Source organism: Cavia porcellus, unplaced genomic scaffold (genome assembly GCF_034190915.1).
Source record: "Cavia porcellus strain 051 isolate PalLab524CR breed Dunkin Hartley unplaced genomic scaffold, mCavPor4.1 scaffold_22, whole genome shotgun sequence".
NCBI lineage: Eukaryota > Metazoa > Chordata > Mammalia > Rodentia > Caviidae > Cavia > Cavia porcellus.
In genome coordinates this window covers 58,783,635-58,797,602 of record NW_026947505.1, presented here as the reverse complement: position 1 = coordinate 58,797,602, position 13,968 = coordinate 58,783,635, and the positions used below count along the sequence as shown (strand labels likewise).

General features: G+C 33.1%; 1 protein-coding gene across 7 annotated transcripts in view; it reads left to right on the top strand.

Moving 5' to 3' along the window:
- Epha7 (EPH receptor A7) overlaps positions 1-13,968 on the top strand; it is a 157,397-nt gene that overhangs the window by 1,826 nt on the left and 141,603 nt on the right. For all 7 annotated transcript variants that reach the window (XM_063233254.1, XM_063233253.1, XM_063233252.1 and 4 more), the window contains exons 2-3: positions 2,310-2,374; positions 5,812-6,481. In XM_063233254.1, coding sequence (XP_063089324.1) covers positions 2,310-2,374; positions 5,812-6,481 — 735 coding nt within the window. The remainder of the gene's footprint in view (positions 1-2,309; positions 2,375-5,811; positions 6,482-13,968) is intronic.

Genomic DNA, 13,968 nt, shown 5'->3' with positions numbered 1-13,968 from the left:
GCCCTGGAGGGAGGGCAGCCGGCGCGCCTGGCTTGTTGGTGCCCAGCGCGCAGCGGCGATCTAGGGCTCGTGCTATGGACGCGAAGGAACCCAGTCGCGGCCCCAGGGGCCAGCGCCGAGTGCGCCTCCCGCAGGTGCCCCGCAGGACCAGGTGGCGATGTGTCAGGAGGCCCAGAAAGGAGCCCCCTCCGCCGCGTCCCTCGCGCGCTAGGGGAGGTGCGCTCCCCCTACTGCAAAGTCAGAGTTGGCGCTGGCAGGCTCAGTGCAGCTGCTGCTTTCCGCCGGGTAAACGCAGCCGCCGCCGCGCCGGCAGAGCGGACGCCCCCCGAAAGCTGCTCTCGCGCTCCCGGCGCCTCCTGCAGCGAGGGCGCCGCGGATTCCCCGGAGTGACCAGGTCGGGCGGAAGCGTCACTGCTGCTCCGCGCCGCCGCCCCGTCCGCCGGCCCCCGCCCCGCCCCGGCCCGGCCCGGCCCCGCCCCACCCCGGGGACGCCCGCCGCTGCCCACGCGCCCTGCGCTCTCTGCGCCCGCGCGCCCGCCCGCGCGCCCCAGGCCGGTGACCCCGCGTCCGGGGCTGCTGCCCGGCTGAGCAGCTCCGGGGACGCCGGGCTCCCGGCGGGAAGGCGGAGCGCGCGCTTGCGAGGCTCCTCTGGAGAGCGAGGCACTGATTATTTGAGAGCTGCTTGTGATGAAAGACCCTGGCCGCGGCTGTTTTGTCTTAATTTGTTAGTTTCCTTCTTTGACATCATCTCCCTGTTTTGGTCTCTGGCTGTCCCTGGCCGGCTTAGCAGAGGGGTGAGGGAAGAGCAGTGAATGATAATCGTAAATTTATTGCGCTCAGATGTGACCTGGATTTAAAATTCCGTTGTCTGTTGTCACTTAATAAATACAAAACAATCAAAAGAACAGTACTTGGAATCCAGTTTCCCTGTGCTTTATCTCTTGTTGAGGACACAAATGCAATGGACTTAAAAATTACGCTTAAATTAACTGGTCTAAAGGTGTTCCAAATGAAAATACTATTTGGCATGGTATAAGCGTTTGTATTTTGTAATTGAAAAGGAGTCAGATGCCTGTGATTAAGACAGTCTTCTGGATAATTTAAGTGTAAAATACCAAAACAGAAACTGATGTCTATATCCATGTATTCTCACAGGAAATAACTTTGATTAATGTGGAGGAGTCCAACACATAATCTGCTGTACCTTTGTTTTCTTAGCGTAACCCATTTTCATTACCTCTCAAATTATGTACATCCTCTCTCCTCAGGAACTGAGAACCATTCAGTATTTAAGAGCTCAAGTAAATACGTATTTTAAGCCAAAACTTTAACCCTTTTCTGTGGTCGACTTTAAGCATACTTACACACCTAAAACATATGTTTATTTCTGTACAAACTCATGCATTTGTTAAGATGCCATAACATTTAGATAAATATTGTGAAAGTGCAAAAATTTGCTTAACTTTGAAACCAGTTTGATCAAAAGAATCTTTAGGAGAATCATTGCTCAAAAAAAGCAATAAAATACATCACATTGGAAGTGTGATGTTTTCTTTTCTGACATACTAATTCATTGTCATAGGAATCATATCTCAGATACTTTGCATAAATATTTAAATTTATTGCATGATTTTTGACAACATAAAGTGGAATAAAATTATTTTAGAAGTTTAAAATATAACAAGTTGAGAATTAGCGAACACAATAAAATGTTTAGAAATAAAAAATTGAAAGCTAATGTTTAAGAAAATTTATCTTGTGGATAATAGACAATTTGGTGTCTCATGTTAATGTTGCTTGACATAGTTTTTAACATTTCTGTATTCACTTTGACATAAGAAAAAATATGTACAGAAAGTTTTTAAAAAATAATTTCCAATTCTCAACAGGCAACAGAAAATAGTGTTGGCAGAATATGACAAATTAGTGACTAATATTGCTGCTAAATTTGACAAATTTTGGAGAGCTGCATAGTTTACAAAAGTATAACACATAATTACTGTACAATCAACATCACCTATCAATTTTTGCTCTCACTTCATAGTATTCTTGCAGTTAAAAATTGATTTTAATATTTTGTTTAAATTATCACAAAAATAATGCTGACATTATCTAATATCTTTTCTCCTTCAGAAATTGGAATATATTTGAATAAGGTGGTTATTCATGACACCATTCTTTTATGGATATAACTGTATGTTTTAAGTCATCAAGTGATAATTGTGTACAAATTAGATTCATCTTTAAAATATTTTCAGACATGTTTAAGTTTTTCATGTAACATTTAAAACTACAACTTTCTTTTCTAGTACTACTGCTGGATTCTAAAGCACAACAGACAGAATTGGAATGGATTTCCTCTCCACCCAATGGGGTATGTATTGTTCCTCATAAAATATCTGACTGTTTATTTTTCAAAGTAAGAAAAAAACCCTCCCCCTCAGTAATTGTTCACATTCTTACATTTATACTTTTTGTTCCAGATCTGTTGTTCAGGATTTTGTTGTGTTATAAGATATTTAGTTCTGAGTACAAAAGAAGTAGTTAGAGTTTGGGGAAATGGAAAAATATTCCTGTACCTGTAGTCTTTTGAGTTCTTATTATGAATGACATATTAAAGATGTAGGCTATAAATGCTAACTAATTACAAAGAACATTTCTTTCAAAAACTCACTTAAAATCTGTTTAGTTGCTTTATACTTCTGTGGTACAATCACTAGGTAGGTTGTGTGTAATTCTTTGTAACAGTATGTAATCTGTTTTCTTTAAAAATGGTTTTAATATCATTTAGGATATACACTGTAGTTTAACTAATAATGTAACTTGTTCAACTGTATGGTAATGGTTTTCTGAGAAATATTATTTATAATATCTAAGTTTGTATGATATGTTACTTGCTGTTATTAATCAGAAGCGATAGCAGAATATGCCCACATTAGAGTAGAAACCTGCTATAATGAATCTGAGTGAAGTTTGCCCAGTAAAAATCTAACCAACTATGTGAATTCTAAAAACTGTTGAGTGTTATTTTTTATATATTCAGAAAGACAGAGATAGACAGAGAGATAGCTAACTTAAATTTACTTCAATATCCATGTTTTAGGTCTTATGTTGAATTGTGAGACAGAAGAGTTTTCTGTGGTGGTGGGTGTTGTTCCATATTAAGGGCAAGGGTTGTGAGGAAGGAGAACATATCCCATATTTACTTAAATTTATTTGCATGTGGGGAAGTCTGGGGTGAAAAGAACATGATATGTAAGTAAGAATATAAAACTTGTAACATTTTGCAGACAGAAGAATTGAACTCTGAAAGGGATTTTAGAGTACAAAAGCATCATAAAGTCAGTATATTGTGAATTAAAAGTCAGTTTAATGATGCAAAATGTCAACAATCTGATTAAACATTCAGACTTCATTAAATTAATTTTTGAGCTACTGCTTCTTACTGTAGTTATCTGCATTTGTCACAATAAATTGTGAAAAGTGACATTTAACAGATTAAATTGAAAAATAGACTTAGTTTGACATATGACTGTAATACTTTCCTTGAACATGAAGTAGTTTCTATAACTTAAATAATGTACATTATAAAGAGACATTCGTGATAAAAAATGAAACACCTGTCTTGCCAATGACAGATGTAACCCATTTTTCTACCATCCATCAATTAAAACAAATAGAGATAGAAGGTAGGTTTTTTTTTCTTTGAAGAGGAGTAAACTGATATATGATTGTGTATTTCATCCATAGAATCCACAGAATGATAAATTATGACTGTCAGTGTTATCTTGGACTCCAATGGGCATTTAATGAGTCCAGAGAATCCTGATCTAACAGTTAATCCTATGTATCTGTTAGGAATCAACAGATGGTGTTAGAAAATGATCCAATAACATTTTCCATAAATGACAAAGATTTCTTCATGTGTGACTAAACAGCTAATAGAAAACTTTGTTACAAATACAGAAGTTTGGGGAAAATATTTTCACTAGCATGCTGTAAAATACAGTGTCTGAATTAAGATACTTTTCCCAATAGTGTCATTTTTTTGGAAATTATCACAGTCCTATAAAGTGAGAAAATAAAACAAAAGTGACATTAAATGTATTTATGTATTTTCCCTATTTGCTACTTCTGTTGTAGTTTTCTTGAAAATTTCCCCTCAAGAATACAATTTTTAAATAAAAATTAAACTATTTATGGCTATCACAGTAAAATAGATGCTTCATAAATAAAATAATTTTCAAGTTGTATAGAGGAACATTTGAGATATAGCTTGTCAAAATAATTAGCATTTGTTTCTTCAAATTGAGGAATTGTCACAAAGATTAAATTTATCTTTGGAGCTTTTCCTTTTGTGGTGAATATCATTACTAGTTTTACTTCGTTTATTAATTTCAGTATAGTTCAGAGACCAAATATACCTGTCCAAATGGATAGATTTGAATATTTGTGGCTAAATACTACTTAAATAGACTATAAACTGCTAAATGAAAAGAAAAAAAAAAGTGCACTCTGTTTACTAGTCAGAAAGAAAATCTGTGCTAAGGAGAAAGTGAAAATTAGGTCTTAGCTGGTGCTTTTTGATGATGTTTGATGATTATTAAGCTGGTATAATAAAATTGTAAAAAATGTCATATAATCATCACATAAGAAATTCCTGAACCGATTCTCATAGTTTTTCAGTACCAGTTTTATATGTAGCTATTTTAATACTATAAAGATCGTTTAAATCAATTGGTACCTTAATCTGATTTTACAAATAGAATGTTTTACCACATTATCTTAGTTTTCCATCTGTTTTTTGAAACAATAGTAAACATATTATATGTTATGTGGCTTCAGATTTGAATAATTTTTTTCTGGTTGGCATTTCTTATTAGAGAAATGAATACAAGTAAATGAAACTTACCATAGTGTAATAAATGTTCAGTAGAAAATTTTGTAGGAATAGTAAGAAATAAATTACTATTATTTTAGCATTTTGAGGATGTTAGATAAAATGAATTTATTTACTCACAAGTTATTACACATAGTAATCTTTGAAATTATTTCTAAACTATTTTTTGAGTATGAGTTGGGTTATATTACACATTGTATGAATGGACATTCATACAAAATATTCATACAAAATATGAATGAATGGACATTTTTAAACAACTGTTATTTCTTCTCAGGAAGCTTATTACTAAATACAATCCAATTAGATTCCTGGTGTGACATGTGCATTGGTTCTCAGTGTAAACAAGTCATTTCTAAAGATGAATCCCACTTTCAAATCTATTTATTTATATTTATGTGGAACTGTGTACAATATTCAATGTAATATTAAAAGAAATAAATAGCTCTGAAAAACATGCAATATTCTTGAAATTTTCTTCTACATGTTTTTAAGTAATCTCCTAAGTTTGTATCTGGGACACTTCAGACTGTCAACTGAGGTATCAGAACTTCTGCCATGCATTATGGTTTAAGTGGTAATATAAATAATTGTGATCTTAGACTATAAAAATAATAATCTCACTGGTCATATGGACATAAAAACATGTACATGAAGTTTTAATATAGTAGTAAACATATTAACTGAAGTGAAATAGTCAAACAGTGCAAATGACGTAAATGATATTCTACTACCAACATGAAGCTGATCTAGGGTTTATACCTTTTCTTGTAGCTTATGGTGTTTGCAGAATAGGAGTTAACATAACTTTCAAATATCCACATTTGTGCTCTAAAGATTGTTCAGCTATTTTATAAAGCAAAATGTTGTATGTTACTAAATAACTGATTGAGTGTTTAAAAATTTTACAGTGGGAAGAAATCAGTGGCTTGGATGAGAATTACACTCCGATACGAACCTATCAGGTGTGCCAGGTTATGGAGCCCAACCAGAACAACTGGCTGCGGACTAACTGGATTTCGAAAGGCAATGCACAAAGGATTTTTGTAGAATTGAAATTCACCCTGAGGGATTGTAATAGTCTTCCTGGAGTACTGGGAACTTGCAAAGAAACCTTTAATTTGTATTATTATGAAACGGACTACGACACTGGCAGGAATATAAGAGAAAACCTCTACGTAAAAATAGACACCATTGCTGCTGATGAAAGTTTTACCCAAGGTGACCTTGGTGAAAGAAAAATGAAGCTTAACACTGAGGTGAGAGAGATTGGACCTTTGTCCAAAAAGGGATTCTATCTTGCCTTTCAGGATGTAGGGGCTTGCATTGCTTTGGTTTCTGTCAAGGTATATTACAAGAAGTGCTGGTCCATTATTGAGAACTTAGCTATCTTTCCAGATACAGTGACTGGTTCAGAATTTTCCTCTTTAGTTGAGGTACGAGGGACTTGTGTCAGCAGTGCTGAGGAAGAGGCGGAGAACTCCCCCCGGATGCACTGCAGTGCAGAAGGAGAATGGTTAGTGCCCATTGGAAAGTGCATCTGCAAAGCAGGCTACCAACAAAAAGGAGATACTTGTGAACGTAAGTAAGATGAGCTGCTAAAATTTTACTTTGCGTTTTTTTCTCTGAATATCAGGCATTTTAAGTAGTAGTAATTATGTGAACAGATTATTCTGCTTTGTACCAGCTGTCGAATTCGTTAGATCTTGAACAAAGTCACGCGATTTAATGATTGCTGTTAGTAGTATGCAATAAATGTTGGTGGTAATAATATCTGTTAATAAAATTTAATTTGTTCTGTTTATCATATCTGCTTATGGAAGGCAGTGATTACATTTGGAGTTTATAGGCTTTTAAGGGTGGAGAGCAGACAGGTCCATGTTACCCGGGATGACTGAAATGACTGAGATGTGATGCCCCTGTTGGTAAGCCCAGAGTGTGTGGTCATTTTACTAGTAGAAAACTAAAGGTTAAGAACACTGTTAACAAGAGCTCTACTGACAGGCAGAATGCAAACAAATATATTTACAAACTTTCAGATTATCTTTTAGAAAAAAATCCAATTTTGATTAAAAATCATAAAATTTTACTTAGTAAATTTCTGTGTATCTTCTGCAGAAGATGTCATTATTTTCTGGAGTAAATATTATTTGTGTTCTTCTGATAAGTCACGTTACTGAGGACCACATTTTTGTGAAGGCAGGTCAAAGTAAAGTTGTGAATAGTGGCCGTATATCAGTCAGGTATTTCCTATTTGTTTTGAAACAGCAATATAAAATTGATTAGGAAATTTTTTTCCTTTATTTTGTAAAACTGGATTTTCTCTGATGTAGCATTATGTGCTCAAAGTATTAGTCAATATTTTCTCTTTAAAACAGTGTAGCAGCTAGGGGTTTAGCTCAGCAGCTCAAGTGCCTGTCTCGTAAGCCCAGAGTTGTAAGTTTGATTGCCAGTACAAAAAACAAAACAAAGCCAAAAAACAAATGAACAAACCAAAAAACAGTATACCATGGATCTCCAAAATGGGCAGCTATTTTGTCATGTATGTCCTGAGTGTCCAGTAAAGTTATACTACTATGTCACATTAAACGTAATTTTTAAAGCATAATACAGCCCTCAAAATGGGTTTGTATATTTGCCATGCTACTCAAACAACTCCTTAATTTCAGTATTTGTAATTCTTAGTTAGGACTAACAATAGTGGCTATAACTAAATTTTCATTATAAACTCACTATAATAGACATTTTCCATGTGCTTTGCATATGCTAATATATTTAATAAGGTAGGTATCCTTATCAGGTCTATTACTTGAGTCTTTGAAGCATAGTTTGCTTGCAGTTACTTAACTAGTATTTGTCTTGGTTTAATTTCAAATCTAAGACATTCTGATTTGGGCTTTTAGCAACAGTATTGCACTAGTTAACATCATAAAGCCTCAAATATTCTTTTTCACTGCTGAACTTAAATGTTTCACACATAGCATATTTACATATAAATCACTTTTCTTGCCCATTCTCATTATACTGGAATATTTAAAGGAGTACTGACTTTAAAAATGTTTCGATCTATGACGTTGTATTCGGTTATATATGGCTGTTTAGATTTTGAAAACTGGCTACTCTAAAGTGAGAAGTGCTCTAAGTGTAAATTACACACTGAATTTGAAGGCATAGTGCAAAAAAGAAATTTAGCACATATAATCAGCAATTTTTAAACATTTGCTGCAAGCTGAAATTATTTTAGATATATTTGTTACATTTACATGGCACTAAAATTAATTTCCACTGTCTCTTTTTGCTCTTTTAGTGTAGCTATGTGAAATTTAAAAATCACATTTTCCTTTGGAAACTTAAATACTTCATTTAAATATTTCAAGGGTCCCTAAGCATTTAAAGCACTTATGGCTCACCACTTGGTTATCTATACGCCAGCTGACACTGTAAGAGGACTCTGAGCCAAAGAAGTGCAGTTGCTGTAGATTCAGGTGCCAGTTGGTAGATGACACAGCATCCTTTTCGATCTCCTAAAGGAATGAAACCTGTCTACCACTATCTTCTTTCTGCATTCCTCAGTGTTAGTACGCTGTTTGTACTCTAGTAGAAAATCCTGAAGGTTCAGATACGTGGCGAATAAAAGTTGGACAATCCAACACTACTAGTAGGCAGGCTGATATTCCTAGGGCACTATTCATCTGACTGAAAGGTATTCTTACTGCCTAACCCTTATCAACACTTACCTGAAAGGAGGTAGTGGATTTAACATATCTATTATTTACCAGTTTTAAACACAGTCTTATATTTTAGCTGTAGAAGGTGTTCTTATCTTAAATGATTTCTACATTTAAGCAAAAGCCATGAGGAAATGTCTGAGTTCCATATATTTAAATAGAGAGTAAGAAAGATACCTTTAACCACAATGAACAGATACATGTACCATGAAAAAATTCTTCGATTCTTCCAAATGAGCAAAATAATGTTGTTGAATTTGGTACTTTAAAATTAATTCTTTTGGCTTTCAGAACTAAAATAGCATTGGAGTACCAAAATTATTGTCACTTGGGAACTATACTAACATATCTAAAATTAAGTAATACAGTAACTGTCTAGAATAATCTGCCTTGGAATAGAATTACATATTAAGAGTAAGAGTTCATTTTAAAAACATGATTGAAGGAGACAAAAATCCTCCTTATGGTTCTTTATATGCACATTGTTATAAGTCAAGTGAATTCTTTAAGACATAGCTTTCTTAGTTTTAGCCTTGGTGATGTTGACACAGGAATTAAATACCTTACAGTTAACCATGGGACTATATTCATTTGCAAAAAGTCTAGCATCCTTCCAGAACTTTGCTGCTGAGTCCTTGCCTCGGGATTTAATCCTGGTCTGCCTTTATAATATTCCTCCTGTTTCCTTTCAATGCTTCTGTTAAGAGAGTTTGAAAGCTAACCCAGCTCCATATGGAAGAATGCTAATATTTTGAAAAGGGATGCTGGTGAGTTCCTAGCTAATAAAGGGCGATTAGCTACTTAAACGCAAGTTTATCTGGGCACTTCATACAGTGGCAGCCTGTTGTGTTTTTTACAGAATAATTTCAATTATGAATAATTGTAGAAATCGATCTTAGTTTTGATCCACTAATGGAAGAACTTTTTTCCCATAAACTTCAAAAAATTAATTCAGGTTAGAAGCCAAAATTCTCAGGTCTATTAATATCTGGGGAATTTCACTCTAATTCTTAAATACAGTACTTTTTGCAAATTGCTTTTTACAGTAATTTTAAAGTACATAATTCCCATTAATAGACTTTTATAGTTAAAATTATTTTTTAAAAAATTTTCCTTGTAACTTCAGGCAAATTGGCTCTATTTCCTTAGGTAAATTATTACAGTCATTATAAAAATCTGTAACATATATTTTATATATACCACATATATTTTGAGAAAACCAGTCAAATTATATGCAGAAATGCATTTCTGTATTTTATAACTTTGTATAATTTTATTTCAATTAGAAATTAGAATATTGTGTGCCCTAAGCATGATCTGGGTAGGATTTGTAGAACAACTTCTCAGTAAATACTGAACAGTATGTTCAGTTTCTCATTTATTCTATACATCATCACTAAGAGATGGAAAGTATTACTTCTGCCTTTTTATTTCTCTTTCAATGTTTGAAGAAACTGCAGTTTAAAATAGTAATAAGTAATAAAATTAGATGACAATCCAGAGTCTTAATTATCAATTTTTCTTTTGTGCCTAGGATTCCACACTCCTTTCTTGAAATCCATTCTGGAGTTCCTCTGTTGATTTTAGTTAGTTAAAAAGTAATGGAACTATAATTTAAATAGGATGACCATATGCTCAGTTTTCCTAGAATAATTTTTTTTCTTATTACCATTAGCTCTTTCTGCTCTCAGAAGTGTTCTTTCTCCTCTACTTCATAAAATCTATGATCATCTTAATTGTAAAATGTTAAGGATATAATGCATTTTATATGCTCTTCCACAAGAATATAGACACATGATTTGCATGCTTTTTTTATAATGCTTAATTTAAAGTTTCTAACACCAAAGATTTAGAAATTTCCTTTTTGATGATTTTAGGGAAACAGAAATTCAAGTATTCATTATAAAATTAGTTTTAATAATTGCTTTTTATTTTCTGTTGGTAAATTAACAGATCAATCATTTTTTAATAATTATAAATTATGCACATATAATACTATTCAATTAAACATTTGTTCAATTTACATTGCATTAATAGAGATTAACATGTTTATTGCTTAGATATTTTTCAAGTCGTTATTTCCACACACAAGTAACACATGTAAATTATTGCATCAATTATAATAATAGTCTCTAAATATATAATATTTGAAAAAATACATGTATATTCATATATATATATGAAGCTAATATATACAGAAAAGTAAATAGCTCAAGTACAGGAGTCACGGAATTTTAAAGATCTAGCTCTGTGATTTAAGACCTGCATAATGTAGGACAATCTCTCTAAATTTTAATTTCCTAAAGTATAAAATGGGGTTAATAAAAATAGAACTTGCTTCATAGGGTTCTTAAAAGAATTGAGTGAAATAATGCATGGAGAAACCCTCCAAAGAGTATCTGGGACATAGAAAATAATCAATGAGTGCATATTGTTATTTTATTAATAATATAACAAGGAATTTGTTAAGTAAAGAAATTTCATAGTAATGCATAGATGAATATATATCTCATAAACCAGTAATCAAATATCTTTTAAACCAGTAATCCCCTGAGGTAATTTACCTCAACAAATATTTAAGTAAAATAACTTGTCACAGTCTTTTTTTTTTCTTTCCAGCCAGATACATATCTTGAAATATTTGAAATAATCTGAATGTTCAATAATAAAGGTGTATCAATGTGATTGAATTTATTTATTTATTTTTTTAAATTTTGGTGTGGTAATTTAATCCTGGACCTTCTAACTGAGCTGAGTATGCAAGCATTTTTACCTTTTATTTTGAGACATTGTTTTAGTAGTTCTTAGTTGCCCAGGCTGACTGGAAAATTCTGTCTTCCTACCTCAGTCTCCCAGAATGCTGGGATTACAAGTGTGCACCACCATACTCAACTGGAAGATGGTTCTTAAGATACGAATCATGCTATGTAGGAATTTTGAATCATCTTAATAATTTGAGTAGCAAAACATAAGATTCTACAAGTATTGATATTTAAAATTATGGAAAATATACACAAGAGAGAATAATAAAAATTATGAATACAATAAATGCATTAGAAAGGTAGAATTGAGAGTGATCTTTTGTTCTAATTTTATTTCTCACAATAAAATTATTGTAACTATTTTGATAGTTCATGCAAAGAAAATGTGAATTATGTTATCAAATTATGGCTTTTTATATTGTGTTAACATCTGTATAAATAAATCTGGGCTCAGATAACACAACAATGCAAAATGGCAAGTATTGTTTAAATGATATAAAAAAGATTCGAGGTATTCTGTAAAAACACTTAATGGATTTGCATTTATCTTTTTTAGTTTGTAATAGACAACAAGTGCTGATTTGAGTACTTCACATATATTCATTAATTTAACCTTGTAGGGAAGTGTCACTCATTTCATGTAGTCTAATCTAAGGCACTCTATCATTACCCAGCTTTAATAGGGAAAAATATGTCAATAAAAGTATTTATAACATAAGTAATATTATAATATACGTGTATATTGTGTATATATATATATATATATATATATATATATATATATATATTATAGGAACAATTCTTTACATAAGGAAGCCAACCATAGCAGATGGACGTGTATATTGTATTTTTCCAGTTTAAAAAATGCAATTAGTACATTATTGTATTTTTCCACATGTGTTTGTGTGTGTATATGTGTGTCTGTGTGCACGTGTGTGCATGCGTGTGTGTGTGTGTGTGTGTGTGTGTGTGTGTGATGTGGGAGACTGAACCTAAGCCCTCACAATGCAAGAAGAAAATAGAAACTAAAAAAAAAAAAATGACAATGTACGAATAATTTAAGTAACTTTTTTTCTGCTGTCAGGAAGGTGGATTGAGGGTGACTATATGTGAAGGACAAGGTTAGAATACTGATACAGTTATTTCTAATGTTTAGTTTTTAAAGATTTTCTGTCATTGTATACTCTGTGGCAGAGACAACATACTCCGTGTTATGTCTTTAATTGAACATAAATATTCAGGAGGCTATAAATACACCTCTTTTAAGCTTATATGAAACAAGATCAGATGGGGTTGACTTGTTGAAAAACAAAATACTGATGCATACCAGAATGCACATTAAGTAGAAATTTTTCATTGCAGCTATTTTATTTTTCTCCTCTTCTTTCTCCTTTTCCTTCTCCACCTTTCAAAAATTTCTTAATACATAAGATTAAAAAATGAAAATCAAAGTAAGGTTTTATGTGTGGGTAATCTTCACTGAACATTATGTGCATTTTATTCAGATAAACCTAAAGGGCATAGTTATTTATTATTCATTAATATCAATATATAACTGACTGTCACTTGCCAGGTAGAGAAGAATCAGATAGAATGTTGACATTGATTGATGGATATATTCCTGTGAAAATGCCTTGGCTGATGACTGCCTAGGTTAGTTGAACACACATCATCCTGGACCCAAATTTGGGGGTGAGAAATCTGCTTGATATTTTCATTATTTAAAAAAGTTGCATATTATCAATAACTTTTGATTTTAAGATGATTTTAGTTTTTAGCACTGTACTTACCAAATAAGAGCAGACTGATTTTGTGTTTTTTTTTTTTTGTTGTTGTTGTTGTTGTTGGGGTGTGTGTGTGTGTGTGTGTGTGTGTGCATGTGTGTGTCTGCGTTGCTGGGGATCCAGCTTGGCATGTGTGTGCTAACAAACCACTACTCATGAGCTACACTCCTAGTACTAATTTGAATTTTTCTTTTAAAAATACAATTTCTTGGTGCCTGGTGCTCACATCCTAGAGAAATAATTTTGATTTAATTCACTTTTTTTAGGGATCGAACTCATGACCTTGTGCTTGCCAGGCAGGCAATTACACTGCTGAGCTAAATCCCCAACCCTCACTTTGTTTTTTAGAAACAGATTTCTAAGTAAAATTTATCATTTCTTTGTAGATAAATACCTGAAATCATTGGAATTTTTCTGGAGAAAATACTGTTTATTTGAATATAAATTAAGTCATTGATAAGTAGGCTATATAACATTAAAAATAAGGAAAATATACTTCAGCATTTCTCCTTGAATGATTATCAGTGTGGAATTTTGAAAAAAAGTCTTCTTTATCTTAAGAAGCATAATTATTTTAGTTATAATTGTTAATTATAGTTCATTATATCTAGATCAAAATGTTTGACTGCAGATATTTTAGTTGATAGTTGTGTTTAAGCACAGATTATTTTTCTTCACCTAAATGAAATATGTAGAATTACAGAATCTTTTAATGAATACTCAGTAGTTTATATTTCAGAGTGAGGAAAAGTGATGATATTGTATTTTGTCTGCATTCTATTTTTAAATTCTTT